At 43.9% G+C, this 16,332-nt stretch overlaps 1 protein-coding gene across 1 annotated transcript in view; it reads left to right on the top strand.

The window, feature by feature from the left end:
* The window catches only part of ttn.2 (titin, tandem duplicate 2), a 202,061-nt gene that overhangs the window by 50,165 nt on the left and 135,564 nt on the right, over window positions 1–16,332 (top strand). Inside the window, exons 43-67 of the mRNA XM_079170044.1 lie at window positions 614–892; window positions 1,201–1,764; window positions 1,935–2,216; window positions 2,314–2,592; window positions 2,679–2,960; window positions 3,067–3,345; window positions 3,588–3,875; window positions 3,977–4,255; window positions 4,360–4,641; window positions 4,975–5,253; window positions 5,399–5,677; window positions 5,838–6,116; window positions 6,220–6,507; window positions 6,596–6,874; window positions 7,414–7,695; window positions 8,063–8,341; window positions 8,435–8,713; window positions 8,810–9,088; window positions 9,177–9,464; window positions 9,556–9,834; window positions 10,094–10,375; window positions 13,381–13,659; window positions 13,774–14,055; window positions 14,164–14,442; window positions 15,140–15,427. Of these exons, the coding sequence (XP_079026170.1) occupies window positions 614–892; window positions 1,201–1,764; window positions 1,935–2,216; window positions 2,314–2,592; window positions 2,679–2,960; window positions 3,067–3,345; window positions 3,588–3,875; window positions 3,977–4,255; window positions 4,360–4,641; window positions 4,975–5,253; window positions 5,399–5,677; window positions 5,838–6,116; window positions 6,220–6,507; window positions 6,596–6,874; window positions 7,414–7,695; window positions 8,063–8,341; window positions 8,435–8,713; window positions 8,810–9,088; window positions 9,177–9,464; window positions 9,556–9,834; window positions 10,094–10,375; window positions 13,381–13,659; window positions 13,774–14,055; window positions 14,164–14,442; window positions 15,140–15,427 (7,314 nt within the window). The remainder of the gene's footprint in view (window positions 1–613; window positions 893–1,200; window positions 1,765–1,934; window positions 2,217–2,313; window positions 2,593–2,678; window positions 2,961–3,066; window positions 3,346–3,587; window positions 3,876–3,976; window positions 4,256–4,359; window positions 4,642–4,974; window positions 5,254–5,398; window positions 5,678–5,837; window positions 6,117–6,219; window positions 6,508–6,595; window positions 6,875–7,413; window positions 7,696–8,062; window positions 8,342–8,434; window positions 8,714–8,809; window positions 9,089–9,176; window positions 9,465–9,555; window positions 9,835–10,093; window positions 10,376–13,380; window positions 13,660–13,773; window positions 14,056–14,163; window positions 14,443–15,139; window positions 15,428–16,332) is intronic.

The following is a 16,332-nucleotide window of genomic DNA, read 5'->3' as shown; positions in this document are numbered from 1 at the left end:
TCTGGTCTTTATATTCATTTCATAGCATTAACCCCTCAGCAGGGCACTGGTACTAACTCACTATGTCTTGTTTGTTCCACATCATCGTGTGGTTAAATATCGCCTAAAGACCAGGACCGTCACAGCCATGCAGGTTTATCTAAAGGCTCTGTAGCCAATGAGCTTCTTGCTATAATGGTTGTCATGATCCTGGTCTTCAGGTAACTTTCATGTTTTTCTTCATGGTCCCTTTGGCATATTTGTGTCAACAGGTTCCTTTGTTTTAAACTCATGGTCTGTCACATTCCTTTAGGTCCATTTCCTTCACTCATCTCTCTCTGCATGCTTCCAGGACTTCAACCTGACAATGCTTCATCTTTCACCTTGTTTCTCCACCTTGTAGCCTGAACCCTAGCCCCATGAGAATCACGTGCTATCATACCAGCCTTTTGTGAAACCATGGGGCTAATGTTCTTGCAGATTTTCTCCTCCACAGTCATTCCTGTGTCCACCATTGTTCCACCATACATTCCACCATTCCTGTTCCTGACCTGACCTGTCAGTTGATTTTCTTTAAACTGAGCTTCATAGATTCTATGAGTAAAGTTTACCTTTTTCTCCATGTGTGCCTCAGTGCCACCCGTCTTTAGGCAGAAAATCATGCCTCTGGAGATAAACATCGGCAGCCAGGCCAAGTTTGAATGTGAAATCGAGGACGCGCCGAGTGTGACCTTCAAATGGTACAAGTCTGGCATTGAAATCAAGCAGAGCGAGAAGTTCAGGATCCTCAGCCGCCACACCAGTTCCTCCTTGGAGCTCCTAAACCCAGTCAAAGCCGACAGCAACGAATACACCTGCAAGGCTTCAAACAAACACGGCACTGACAGCTGCACCGCCATGCTAATCGTCACCGGTAAGGCCCAGTGGGACCCTTTTTTATTATTGTTAAAGTATTGCTTTACCTGTTTGAGAGAGAGAGAATTATATATTTGCAATGTGTTTTTCCCTGAGTCATTATGGTGCAATGCGGAAGTGATGATTTGTACATGACTTGGATCTTGTGTCACGTTTGGCAAGATTTTAACGATGTTGAGGATCACATTTTCTCATGTTTTACGTCGATCACCGAGGTTGCTGAGATTATTTTTGATGTTGGTGTAATTTTTCCACTTTTCAAAAAATGTGTTCAACTTATTTGTATATTTTACCTACTTTCCATAGAAATGTACCCGCCGGTATTTGTATCAAAACCCGACCCAATGACTTTATACGTGGGCAAACAAGCTCTGCTCCAGTGCTCACTCACTGGAACCTCCCCCATGGAAGTTGTCTGGCACAAGGACAACATAGCCGTCTCCTCCGAAGGGAACTATGTCATGAAATGTGAAAAGAACAAGTATTCCCTTCTCATTAGAAGTCTTGAGCTGACTGACCAGGGAGTGTACCTGTGCAAGGCCTCCAACAGTGTTGGCACTGCTGTTTTTACCACAGAGCTCAAGGTTATCAACAAGCCCAGTTTTGTTAAGACCTTTGAGCCAGTGTCAGCTGCTGTCAATGACCCGCTGAGGCTGGAGTGCCAGGTGGATGAGGACACTGGTGTGACCGTCACCTGGAGCAGGGATGGCAAAAAAGTCCACCAGAGCATGGAGTGTAAACTGTCCTTTGAGGACAAGGTCGCTGTTGTTGACATTCCCAAGTCCAAACTGAAGGACTCTGGGAAATATGTGTGCACGGCCACGAATGAGGCCGGGAGCTCATCCTGTGAGGCTGTGGTGACTATTCAAGGTAAGATCCTGGAGAAGATCTTTCCGTAAATGGATTATTGCTGTTGTCAGCCAACTGCAAGCTGACCCTAATAATATGCACCGCTATCGTGTTTTCCTTTCTGTCTTGGTTATTTTGTTTTTGTCAAGTGTCTCTTTTGACAATGAACTTAAATCAAACACTCCTTTCAGAGCCCCCTGCCTTTGTTAGGAAACTGGAACCTAAGATTACCTGGAAACAAGGCATAGCTGCACGCATACAGTGCACCATTAAAGGATCGCCCGAACTTCACATCCACTGGTTCTGGAATGACAGAGAGCTTGGTGATGGAGAAAAATATAAAATCTCTTTCAAGAGTGGAGTTGCCTCTTTGGAGATAATGAACCTCTTGGTCACAGACAGTGGGAGTTACACCTGTGAGGTGTCAAATAATGCCGGCAGCGAGAGCTGCAACACTCATATAGCTGTTAAAGGTTTGTCAAATCTTGCATTTACTTGACACTAACCTATGAACTTTAGAAAACCTTTGGTGTTAACTGCCTACACTTTACTTACCCTTCTGACAACCAGAGCCACCATCCATTAGAAAAGAGCTGCAGACTGTTGAGGCGGTGAAGGGAGCAGCTGCTCAGCTGGAGTGTGAGATCATGGGAACAGCTCCTTTTGAAATCAGCTGGTTGAAAAATAAGAAAGCCATCTCCGGTGATCAGAAGTATAAAATAATTCTTCAAGATACCTTGTCGAGGCTGGAGATCCAGACCTTTGATAGTGCCGATGTTGGAGATTATCAGTGTGTCGTATCCAATGATGTGGGCAAAGTCATCACTAAGGCCCAAGCTAAACTTAAAGGTAAACCTGAGTTTAATCAATGGTATTCACCGAGGTTTCATCTCATTCTTCAAACTCAGTTTTTAACCCTTGAACTGTTCTTGTAGAGCCACCGACTTTCTCAAAGAGGGTTGAGAGTGCTACAGCAGTGTTGGGAAACACAGTAAAACTACAGGGGACCGTTAAGGGCTCGGCTCCCATCTCTGTTAAATGGACGAAAGACTCTGAAATACTGAGAGATGATGATTCAAACATCAAGATGGCGTTTGAGAACAATGTTGTTAGCTTGTCCATAACAACGGTGGCCATCAGCCATGGCGGCAAGTATTCATGCCAAGCTGAGAACGAGGCTGGCCAACAAAAATGCGAAGCTACCTTGACCGTGCAAGGTCAGTTGACGTCTTTGATGCAGAGATACTATGTTGAGTTCTATAGGTTCTTGTGTCTAATCTCTTATATCTTAATAACAATAATAATAATAATGTCTTATCCCAGAACCTGCCAGAATCGTAGAACCTGCAGAGTCCATCAGTGTGACTGCAGGTGATTCTGCCACATTGGAGTGCACGATCTCTGGAAGCCCAGACCTCAAAGTGAAGTGGTTCAAAGACGGCAAAGAGATGATCAGTGGCCGTAAATATAAGATGACTCTGAAAGACAATATTGCCACCATGAAGATTCTTATGGCAGAAAGAGGAGACACTTCAGAGTACAAGATGGAGGTGTCGAATAAAGTTGGGAAAGACCAGTGCACATGCTCGGTCACGATCTTAGGTTAGTTATGTTATGGCAAGTCTTAGTAACTCAAAACGTCTTACTTCCACATTATACATGTGTTTATAACCACAAGGAAACAAACTTTGACACACATTTTGGGACTAACATTATTCTACAGTCTGCAATAGTCTGTAGTTAGAGACAGAGTGTTATTTCCTTTTAAATTTTAGCGAAGTGATTCTTTAAAAACAGGATGAAATCGTGTTAATGCATGAGATGTTTTTTTCTTCAACAACCAGATCGGATAATGCCTCCAACTTTCACCAAGTCCCTGAAAAGAGTTGATGGTAACATTGGTAATGACGTCTCCATGGATTGTAAAGTGTCTGGGTCCCAACCCATGACCATAGCTTGGTTCAAAGACGACCAGGAAATGAAATCTGGATCCAAATTCCAGCCAGAATTCAAAGACAGCTCTGCTATGCTGAGAATTATACGGCTGGAGAAAGCCGACTCTGGAGTTTACAAATGCAGAGCTACCAATTCAGCCGGCTTTAAGGAAACCAGCGGCACGCTCTATGTCAAAGGTTATGAATGCTCGGCTTTATGTTGTGCCTTGATTTGTTGTGTACAATCCGTCAATAGTTTCATGCTAACATGAAATGCAATCTTTGTTTTTGGCCTCTAGAGCCCCCAGTGTTCACAGTGAAACCTGACAACCAGGATGTTATTCCAGGAACCACCGTGTCCTTCAGACCAACCTTCACTGGAACAGCTCCTTTAGCTGTAAAGTGGTTCAGAGAGGAAAAAGAGATTATATCTGGAGGCTCATATTTCATAAAGAAAGACGCCTCTTCGAGCTCTTTGGAGCTTAACTCTGTGAAACCCAGTGACTCCTCTAAATACACATGCCAAGTGTCCAACGATGCTGGGAAGGTGGATTGCACCGCAGTCCTCTTTGTGAAAGGTGCCCGTCTTCACCGTCGTGTTCGGCTGCATGAAAAGAATGTCTTGAAACATGATGAAAACCATGTCTTCTGTCTGATAATGGATGTTAACCTCTTCTCTCAGAGCCTCCTTTGTTTGTGACGAAGCTCGAGGCGACCAAACTCGTCACCAGCGGCGACTCCGCCAAGCTGGAGTGCAAAGTGACGGGCAGCCCCGTAATCGGTTTCAAATGGTTCAAGGACGAGATGGAGATCAGCTCCAGTCCTAAATACACAATGGCCTCGATTGACTTAGTGGCGTCTCTGGAAATAAGCGACTGTGCAGTCGAGGATAGTGGAGATTATGTCTGTGTGGCGTCCAGCGAGGCTGGTAGTGACCGCTGCAGCAGCACAGTCACAGTCAAAGGTTGGTTCCAGTGATTCGTTCTTTCTCCCATATTTAGACTTTTACTGTGACGTTGAAGACGTTTTTCTTTGCTTCGGTTCAAATGACAAATCGTCAGCATTTATCCTGTCAAGACGTCACGCCCCCTGGTGGATGAAGACATAATTGAACACCACTGGTGAGACTAGTGGAGCGTGGCCTCTCCGTAGGGTAAACACTGAGGAAGTCTTGACCGTCATTACGGCTAGAAGAAGTCATTCAGGACAAGCATTTTCAACTTCACAGTGAAACTCAAGTGGATCACTCTTGTGTGGTCCAGTGTAACGCGCTGACACGTCCGCTGTTCTCTTCCAGACCCGCCATTGTTTGTGCGTAGCATGGAGCCCAAAGATGTGGTGAAAGGTTCTGAGGTGATGCTGGAGGGCCAGGTCTCTGGCTCCGCCCCTTTCACCGTGTTGTTCTATAAGAACACAAAGCCGATCAGGAATGACAAGAGACACCGGATCACGGTGAAAGACGACCTGATAGCCCTGCAGGTGCTGGCAGTAGAGGCAGGAGACGTGGGCTTGTACCAGTGCACTGTTGAGAATGAAGTGGGGACGGCCTCCTGTGATTGTCAAGTAACGCTCAAAGGTTGGTTTAGATGCTGCTGATATTTAAATCTGCTCCATTTATTTGGATAGCCTCGCAAAGCTTAATCCTGACCTGGCAACTGCTCAGTAGGCATTTATTTATTTCAGAGAAGCCAATAATATTCTTAAAAAATGTCTCCTTGTAGAACCACCATCATTTGTGAGAAAGCTGGAGAACCTCAGCTCCTTGGTTGGCAGAGAGATTTCTCTGCAGTGTACTCTGAGGGGCTCAGAACCCATGACTGTGTCCTGGACCAAAGACAACCACGAGCTCAAAGAGGCCGAACACATTCAGATTACATATGAGAACAACACGGCTCTGCTGCACTTCACCAACTTACAGAGCAAACATGGAGGCAAATACTCCTGCCAGGCGCAGAATCAGGCCGGGAGCCAGACGTGCTCCGCAGTGTTGACAGTCAAAGGTTGGTTAAGATACAGTAGGTGCGTTCAGGAGATCCTTATCAACTCATGAAGTCACACATCATTTTATGAGTTGATAATGACCGAACGCATCTTTAGTTGTTGTTTACTTTAGTTCTGCGATTAGAGATTCTTTGCTGACTGTGTTGTTTGACGTCTCAGAGCCAGCTAAGGTCACGGAGGAGGCCAAGTCTATCAGTGTGACTCAGGGGGATCCGGCCACGCTGGAGGCCCGGTTCTCAGGCACAAAACCTCTGAAGGCCAGATGGCTTCAGGCTGGCAAGGAGCTGACCTCAGGCCAGAGATATAAAGTCCATGGCACAGACACCAGCTCTGTGCTCAAGATTATTAAAACTGAGAAAGGTGACAGCGGTGACTACGCCTTTGAGGTTTCAAACGATGTCGGCCAAAGTTCTTGCGAGGCCACACTCACCGTTCTCGGTCAGTTCTGAATGTGTAACAAATAACTCAACATTGGTTTTGTTTAAATACGTCGTACTTTGAAAGTTGCTTCTCACCTCTTTCTTCCTTCTATCAATGTTAGATCAAATAATTCCTCCGTCTTTTACGAGAAAACTGAAGCAGACGGAAGGTATCAAAGGTTCGTTTGCTCATCTGGAGTGTCTGGTCTCCGGCTCCTTGCCGATAACCATCCAATGGTACAAAGAGGAGAAAGAGATCCAGACTGATGAGCAACACAAATGCACTTTCTTTGAGAATGTTGCTTTCCTGGAAATCTCTAATCTTGACAGTAAAGACAGCGGCAGCTATACCTGCATCGCTAAAAACAAAGCAGGAACCGTCCAGTGCTCTGGGAACGTGTTTGTCAAAGGTTTGTTTTTGGTGTTTATCAGGAGGTGGATGTGTTTCATCAAAGTTTAGCTACACATCTTAAAGGATCTTTGTTGTTTCTCTTCCAGAACCACCATGCATTCTTGAAAAGCCTGATTCCATGAATGTGTTGCCGGGCTCCAAAGTCCAGTTTAACGTACTCGTCTCTGGCACGCCGCCACTGACCACCAAATGGTTTAAAAACAAGAAAGAGATTTTATCCAGTGCCGACCGCTCTGTGGTCAAAGACAACACCTCGAGCTCTCTGGAGCTCTTCTTTGCTAAAACCTCTGATTCTGGAGACTATGTCTGTGAAATCCAGAACGACGTGGGCTCCACTTCATGCCAGGCAGCGCTCTTTGTCAAAGGTCAATATATTCTTTATGTCAAACTGAGTCAGTAAATATGTCTCCATCCATCTGTTCTTATTGGCATTTTGAATCCAGAACGAGTTCCTTTTTCTTTGACTTAACGCTTCACTTCAAAGTTGGTAGTGTTTTCATTTAAATCTTTGCTGTTTGAAGTGACTGTATAGACCCACACACTCACAATCACTTGAATACCTCAAAGCCTAAATGTTCTTTCCTGAGCTGGAAGAGTCAGTCAAAGAGAAGATGCTATGAAGGCTTATTGATTGATGATATTGTTTCAGACTAAAATTCAACAAAACAGGCAAATAAATCAGTAAATAAATGCCACACTAGCTTGGGAAGTGAATATGGCTTGTAATAAAGGCATCTTGTTTTGCCTCTTCAGGTTATTCACAAAACAACTGATGGAAACACACTGACTTGCTTAACATTTTAGCAACATTTGGATGGAGACATTGTCAACATTATAGAGATCATGGTTTTCCCTTTGCCGTCTGTCTGATGGTTACATCGATCATTTTATTTTGTTTTCTTAGAGCCCCCTAAGTTCACACGAACCCCGGCTCGTGTGTCCGTGGTCCGTCCCGGTCAGAGTAAAGTGTTTGAGTGCCAGGTGACCGGCACACCTGAGATAGACATCTACTGGTTCAGAGAAGGCTCTGAGATCAGCCACAGCGATCGGTACAAGTTGGTCTTTGTTAACTCTGTGGCCACACTGGAAGTCTGTAGTGCCGACACCAAAGACAGTGGGCTTTACTACTGCGAGGCTCGCAATGAGGCCGGCAGCGAGAGCTGCAGCATGGAGCTCAAGGTCAAAGGTTAGTTGTGTCAGGAGACGTTGGGCAGCACTTTTAAGACCGTAAGATTGGAGGCAATGGTTTCCCACCTCTCCTGGATTATTTGCCATTCTGCTGCAAATAACTATTTTACATTTGGTTTCCTAAAAGGAAAAGATTTCAAATTGAGAATTTTGACAATCGGCTTTGTCCATAAATTACCCGACTCAACAGATTAATGGACTTTAAACACTTCAAAATATGTCTCAAACCAGCGAGAAACAATTATCTGGGAAACCTTGCTTCCAAATCTTCATCAAATACTGATGGAGTCTGTTTGTACCATATAATATTTAGAAAGATAATTAACCGAAAAAGGTAGGTGACAGTTTGTTCTCTCTCATCTCAGAACCGCCATCCTTTATTAAAGAGCTGGCTCCGGCTGATGTTGTGAAGGGCTTTAGTGCCTGTTTTGAGTGTCAGGTAGCTGGGACTGGTCCATTTGAGATAACATGGCACAAAGATGCAAAGGAGATCAAACCCAGTGCTAAACACAGCTTCTCCCAGATGAACGACACTGTGGGTCTGGATGTGCACAAGTGTGACACTGCAGATGTCAGTGAATACCAGTGTACAGTTGCTAATGAGGTGGGAAGCTGTACTTGTAAGACTACGCTAAACCTCAAAGGTTAGTCTAATCAGAATTTCAAATCCACATTTTTTATTCTTTGAGGTAATAACTGACCATTTACTTAAATATTTCATTGGTTTCCTCTAATAGAACCACCAACATTCACCAAGAGGATTGAGAACACTGCCATTGTTCTGGGTAAAATGGCTGAGTTTCAGTGTGTTGTGGAGGGTTCTCCCACTCTCTCTGTACAATGGCAAAAAGATGAGAACTGGATTTTGGAGGATCCAAAGATTGAGAGAACATTTGAGAACAATGTGGCCACTCTCAGGATTCCCACCTGCGAGGTGACGCACAGCGGGAAATACACCTGCCAGGTGGTAAACGAGGCCGGGCAGGATAAGTGCTTTGCCACCCTGACGGTGCAAGGTATACCTGTGCTTAACTAATCATGGTATTAAAGCTTTCCATGGTCCTAACTTTGTGAGAAACCATATGAATGTTTGATTTTGTTTTGCATTGTAGAACCTCCTCAGATCACAGAGAAACCTGAAGTGATAAAGGTTACAGTGGGAGATCCCGTCAGTCTGGACTGTAAGGTGACGGGCTCCCCTGAGCTCAAAGTAAAATGGATGAAAGATGGCAGGGCGCTTCAGTCCATCAGACAGCACAAGTTGGTCTTTGAGAACAACATCAGCAGCCTAAAGGTTCAGTCGGCTCAGAAAGAGGACGAAGGAGAGTATGTCTTCGAGGTGGCAAACCACATCAGTAGCTGCACCTGTAAAGTCAAAGTGATCGTACTAGGTTGGTGTGAAAAACATGAAACTCCTGCGGTACATAGTGACATGTTGAATAAAGCTTGATAACATTCTTGTTATTTTTTTGGTAACAGATCAAGTAATTGCCCCAAGCTTCATCAAACCCCTGGTAGAAATGCAGGAGATATTGGGCTCCTTTGTTCAGATATGTGGCAAAATATCTGGTTCCCTGCCCATCTCTGTGGAATGGCAGAAAGATGGGACCAAAATCTCTAGTGGTGTGAAACACAAACTCATTCAGCAGGACAATTCAGTGTCCATTGAAATCGAACAGCTGGAGAGATCTGATGCAGGATCCTACTCTTGCAAACTGACCAACGCAGCGGGAAGTTGTGAATGCAAAGCATCCTTCATGGTCAAAGGTCAGATATTGATCTCCCACATTATTGGTCATGCAATCCTAAATCAAAGGTAAGTACCTCTTTTTAACGCCGTTCGTCTTGTTCTCTTCAGAACCTCCCAGCTTTGTGACGCTGCCTGAGTCCCAGGCGGCTCTACCAAATGGCACTGTACGCTTCAAAGGCACATTTAAGGGAACGCCTCCTTTCATGGTCAAATGGTTCAAGGACGACTCAGAGCTCATGACCGGGCCCACTTGTTTCACAGGGCTGGAGGGCCTGTCTTGCTTCTTAGAGCTCTATTCAGTGGGCGTCACCCAGAGTGGAGTTTACTCTTGCCAAGTCAGCAACGATGCTGGCTCCGTACGCTGCAGTGCTGACTTGACAGTCAAAGGTTGGACTTGCATCTTTTGAATCAACTCTGGCTGCTTTCATTGTTTCTATATTATTCATAAGCTTTGTCACTACTGCAGCTTCCCATCAAGAAGTGTTTGTTGCCTTTTGTGATGCACCTGCGTTTTCCACAACCATCCCGTCTCTGCTGCTAACCCCATCATTGTCAGCTCATCTGCACCTCCTGCCTGTTGTAACAATCTAGTTGAAGTGCCCCTACATCTTCCAGCAGCTAATATGTATGTATTTTGGCTTTCCAGAACCACCCGAGTTTGTGCTGAAACTCCCTGCCATTAAGTTTGTGAAGCAGGGTGAGTCGCTCCGACTGGAGTGCAAAGTCAGTGGCACTGCCCCTCTGAAAGTGACCTGGTACAAACAGGACACCAAGGTCACAGATGGGGGCAACTACAGGACATCATTTGTTGACTCAGTGGCAGTCCTGGAACTGCTCTCTGCCAGCTTTGATGATGATGGAGTTTACACCTGTGAAGCTCAGAACGATGCTGGCAGCATCAGCTGCAGCACCACACTTACCGTTAAAGGTCAGCCTCTCACTGACTTCCTAATCATCAATTATCATTCATGGTCTGACTTTCTGATGCACTGGCAGTTCAGTGTGTTGTTGAAGTTTTGGTTAAAGTTTGGTTGTATTGCTTAAAGCTGGAATACGTAACGTAAAAGAGTATCGTCAAACGCTCAAGCTCGCAACTTGGAGACTCGTTCCCTTTTCTGCTGTTCATCAAATGTTCATCAGTTTATCGGGTTGCCCCTTTGTTTGGGAAATGCAATTAAAACATGCTGGAACCTTTTGAGTCAGATAAACTGCTGGATACACAATACCTCAGCCATTTTAGCTGTAGTTCCAACAGCATTCCTGTCCTTCTTGTAGTTCCAACACATTTGCATAACACGGCCATCAAAAGTTTCAACTCCTTCATTTTATCTTCAACAACATTCCACAATAATTTCGCCATGTTAGCTGTATTCGTCAGAAGTCCGCCATCTGGACTACAGTCCCAACAAACTCCACATCGATTATGTCTCAGATTTAGTTTCAACACAGTTTCACGACTCAGCAGCCTAGACTGCAGTTCCAACAACTTTGTCATCTTTGACGTAGTTCCAACAAACTTCCTTACCAATTCCACCATCTTAGCCGTAATTCCAACAAACTTCCTAACCAACTCCACCATCTTTGACGTAGTTCCAACAAACTTCCTTACCAACTCCACCATCTTAGCCGTAATTCCAACAAACTTCCTAACCAACTCCACCATCTTAGCCGTAGTTCCAACAAACTTCCTTACCAACTCAACCATCTTAGACATGGTTCCAACAAACTTCCTTTCCAATTCCACCATCTTTGACGTAGTTCCAACAAACTTCCTTACCAACTCCACATCTTAGCCGTAGTTCCAACAATCTTCCTTACCAATTCCACCATCTTTGATGTAGTTCCAACAATCTTCCTTACCAATTCCACCATCTTTGACGTAGTTCCAACAAACATCCTTACCAATTCCACCATCTTAGCCGTAGTTCCAACAAACTTCCTTACCAACTCCACATCTTAGCCGTAGTTCCAACAATCTTCCTTACCAATTCCACCATCTTTGATGTAGTTCCAACAATCTTCCTTACCAATTCCACCATCTTTGACGTAGTTCCAACAAACTTCCTTACCAACTCCAGCATCTTAGCCGTAGTTCCAACAAACTTCCTTACCAACTCCACCATCTTAGCCGTAGTTCCAACAAACTTCCTAACCAACTCCACCATCTTAGCCGTAGTTCCAACAAACTTCCCTACCAACTCCACCATCTTAGACGTAGTTCCAACAAACTTCCTAACCAACTCCACCATCTTTGACGTAGTTCCAACAAACTTCCTTACCAACTCCACCACCTTAGACGTAGTTCCAACAAACTTCCTAAGCAACTCCACCATCTTAGACGTAGTTCCAACAAACATCCTAACCAACTCCACCATCTTAGACGTAGTTCCAACAAACATCCTAACCAACTCCACCATCTTAGACGTAGTTCCAACAAACTTCCTTACCAACTCCACCATCTTAGCCATAATTCCAACAAACTTCCTTACCAACTCCACCACCTTAGATGTAGTTCCAACAAACCTCCTAACCAACTCCACCATCTTAGACATAGTTCCAACAAACTTCCTAACCAACTCCACCATCTTAGACGTAGTTCCAACAAAGTTCCTTACCAACTCCACCATCTTAGCCGTAGTTCCAACAAACTTCCTTACCAACTCCACCATCTTAGCCGTAGTTCCAACAAACTTCCTTACCAACTCCACCATCTTTGATGTAGTTCCAACAATCTTCCTTACCAATTCCACCATCTTTGACGTAGTTCCAACAAACTTCCTTACCAACTCCACCATCTTAGACGTAGTTCCAACAAACTTCCTAACCAACTCCACCACCTTAGATGTAGTTCCAACAAACCTCCTAACCAACTCCACCATCTTAGACATAGTTCCAACAAACTTCCTAACCAACTCCACCATCTTAGACGTAGTTCCAACAAACTTCCTAACCAACTCCACCATCTTAGACGTAGTTCCAACAAACTTCCCTACCAATTCCACCATCTTTGACGTAGTTCCAACAAACTTCCTTACCAACTCCACCATCTTAGCCGTAGTTCCAACAAACTTCCTTACCAACTCCACCATCTTAGACATAGTTCCAACAAACTTCCTTACCAATTCCACCATCTTTGATGTAGTTCCAACAATCTTCCTTACCAATTCCACCATCTTTGACATAGTTCCAACAAACTTCCTTACCAACTCCACCATCTTAGCCGTAATTCCAACAAACTTCCTTACCAACTCCACCACCTTAGATGTAGTTCCAACAAACCTCCTAACCAACTCCACCATCTTTGACGTAGTTCCAACAAACTTCCTAACCAACTCCACCATCTTAGACGTAGTTCCAACAAACTTCCTAACCAACTCCACCATCTTAGACGTAGTTTCAACAAACTTCCCTACCAACTCCACCATCTTTGACGTAGTTCCAACAAACTTCCTTACCAACTCCACATCTTAGACGTAGTTCCAACAAACTTCCTAACCAACTCCACCATCTTAGATGTAGTTCCAACAAACTTTCCTACCAACTCCACCATCTTAGCCGTAGTTCCAACAAACTTCCTTACCAACTCCACCATCTTTGACGTAGTTCCAACAAACTTCCTTACCAACTCCACCATCTTAGCCGTAGTTCCAACAAACTTCCCTACCAATTCCACCATCTTAGATGTAGTTCCAACAAACTTCCTAACCAACTCCACCATCTTAGACGTAGTTCCAACAATCTTCCTTACCAACTCCACCATCTTAGATGTAGTTCCAACAAACTTCCTTACCAACTCCACCAATTTAGTCGTAATTCCAACAAAGCGTACAGAGCGTGACAACACATGCAATGTTACGGATTTCAGCTTTAAGATTGCGTAATGGATTATTTTCTCGTCTATGCCTCTTTAACAGTTTCCTAATGTTTTTGTAGAACCCCCATCTTTTGTCAAAGTACCTCAGCCCGTTGAAGGGCTGAAGGGTAAGGACGTGAGTCTGTACTGCGAGATGAGCGGTACAGCTCCGTTCCAGATCACCTGGTTCAAAGACAGGAAACCTCTGATGGAGAGCAGGAAGTTTAAGATGGTGAGCGAGGGCAGCTCGGCTACGCTGCATGTCATTGGGATAGAGTCCTCGGATGCTGGCGAATACGAGTGCAAGGTGTCAAACTCTGTAGGAAGTGACACCTGCAAGACGTCAGTTAAACTCAGAGGTCAGTAGAAATTGCGTTCATCTCAAATGAAAATCAGAATTTCAGATTAGATTTTCAGGTAACTTTGTCACCCTGCTGACTTTCCCTTTTGCGCTGTTTGTCTCCTCTCTTCAGAGCCGCCGTCGTTTGTGAAGAAACTGTCAAACATGACGGTGATACTGGGAGAGGAGGTGACCCTTGTAGCCACTGTTAAAGGCTCTGAACCCATTACTGTGTCTTGGGTTCAAGACAAGGATCACATTCTCAGGGACGGTGACAACAGGAAAATCACCTTTGAGAACAACATGGTCGCTCTTAAAGTCTTTAAGGCTGATGCAACCACAGCAGGCAAATACACCTGTCAACTCAGAAATGATGCTGGGATTGTGGAGTGTTTCGCTAACTTGACTGTTCTAGGTTTGTAATCATATAATTCTCTCTTTCTCATGCAGTTTTTTTTCCCCCCGTCCTTCGTCCTGCAGGTTTGATTAAGAACATGTTCTGCTTCTTCTCTGTTCATTCCAGAACCTGCTAAGATAGTGGACAAGCCTGACGCTCTGAGCGTGACGGCGGGCGACATCGCCGCCCTGGAGGTCAAAGTGTGTGGAACCCCATCCTTGACACCGAAGTGGTTCAAGGACGGCGTCGAGCTGGCCTCCGGGAGGAAATACAACATCTCATTTTCTCAGATGATTTCCAGCCTGAACGTCCTCTCTGCTGAGAAAGTGGACTCTGGAGAATATACATTTGAGGTCATGAACGAGGTCGGGAAGGACCTGAGTAAAATTAATCTCACTGTTTTAGGTTGGTGTTCTCTTCCTTCTTTGATGAATGAGGGTATTTACAAGTTAGTGCCAACATGATACCTGAGATTTAGTAATAATACCAAAATATCTTCTCTCTATGTTCTGTTTTATATCTTACTTACTTTTAAGAGGGATTTTCTTCAAACAGTGGTAGTTCTGGACCATTTCAATTGGGGGGGGGGGGGGGCAGACTGGGGCCACCTGTGATTTTAGGAGAACCTAATACATTAAACACAACTGTTACATACCAACGCTACTTTATGTTTGGTTCTTCAAAAGACTATCGAGACACTCATTCAGTGTTAACATACATTATATTCATCTCTGCTCATAAATAATTAGTTTCCCGTCTCAGGGGATTAATGCGGTTTGAAAAACGTACAATACTGGCCATAGTTTGGGGGCTAGAGAGCCACTGGTCTCCCTTAGAACCACAGGAGAACCCTTAGAAGTTCTCAAATGTTAAATGTTTCAAAACAAGGAGCCACACAATAACTTTACCTAAATAGCACCCTAAAGTTGGCACAATTTTGATTAAAATCAGGAACTATCTGATGAAAGAATGAGCCAACACGTTTATATTCTGACCAGATATTCAGCGTTGACTGAGGTCATACCAGCCCTGTTAATGGCAGCACATTTACTCTTGTGTTTGTCCTGATGCACCACTAACATCTGGTTTCTCTCCCCAACAGATAAGATCATACCTCCAACATTCTCTAGGAAGTTGAAGGATTGCAACACGGTGGTTGCAGCAGCTGGAGAGATGGAGTGCAAAGTGTCGGGCTCCCCACCTTTCACCATCTCATGGTACCGCGATGGGGAGGAGCTACAGAGCGGACCGAACTACGAGATCGCTTTCAGTAACAACAGCTGCACGCTCAAAGTGTCCACGCTGAAGCTGTCCGACTCTGGAGTGTATAAATGTAAAGCCGTCAACAAGGCGGGATCCAGTGACACCACAGCCGCCTTGGTAGTGAAAGGTCAGAAAGACATTATATATTATATATATACTTATATACTTCTATTAATGATTTCATGAGGCAGAGTTTTACTGTTATAGCTGATGTTTCTGGATTAATGTTACTGCTGAGTAAAAAGTACAATATGTACCTCTGAGATGTAGTACAGTATAAAGTACAATATGTAACTCTGAAGTGTAGTACAGTATAAAGTACAATATGTACCTCTGAAGTGTAGTACAGTATAAAGTACAATATGTACCTCTGAAGTGTAGTACAGTATAAAGTACAACATGTACCTCTGAGATGTAGTACAGTATAAAGTACAGTACGTACCTCTGAGATGTAGTACAGTATAAAGTACAATATCTACCTCTGAGATGTAGTACCGTATAAAGTACAGTATGTACCTCTGAGGTGTAGTACAGTATAAAGTACAATATGTACCTCTGAGATGTAGTACAGTATAAAGTACAGTATGTACCTCTGAGGTGTAGTACAGTATAAAGTACTATATGTACCTCTGAGGTGTAGTACAGTATAAAGTACAATATCTACCTCTGAGGTGTAGTACAGTATAAAGTACTATATGTACCTCTGAGGTGTAGTACAGTGTAAAGTACAATATGTACCTCTGAGGTGTAGTACAGTATAAAGTACTATATGTACCTCTGAGGTGTAGTACAGTATAAAGTACAATATGTACCTCTGAAGTGTAGTACAGTATAAAGTACAATATGTACCTCTGAGGTGTAGTACAGTATAAAGTACTATATGCTGATGAAACCAGGTTAAATATTCTTGTTTCATATTATTAATATATTAGATCAAAGGTTAGATGTGTATTTGTATCACTTCACAAATCTGAAAATACCGTCAACAGACATGTTCAGGGTCTGAATGATCTGTAGAACCCTTCAGAGTAT

Source organism: Pholis gunnellus, assembly GCF_910591455.1.
Source record: "Pholis gunnellus genome assembly, chromosome: 12".
NCBI lineage: Eukaryota > Metazoa > Chordata > Actinopteri > Perciformes > Pholidae > Pholis > Pholis gunnellus.
Note: the sequence above shows the minus strand (reverse complement) of the source record. Positions and strands in the feature narration are given on the sequence as shown.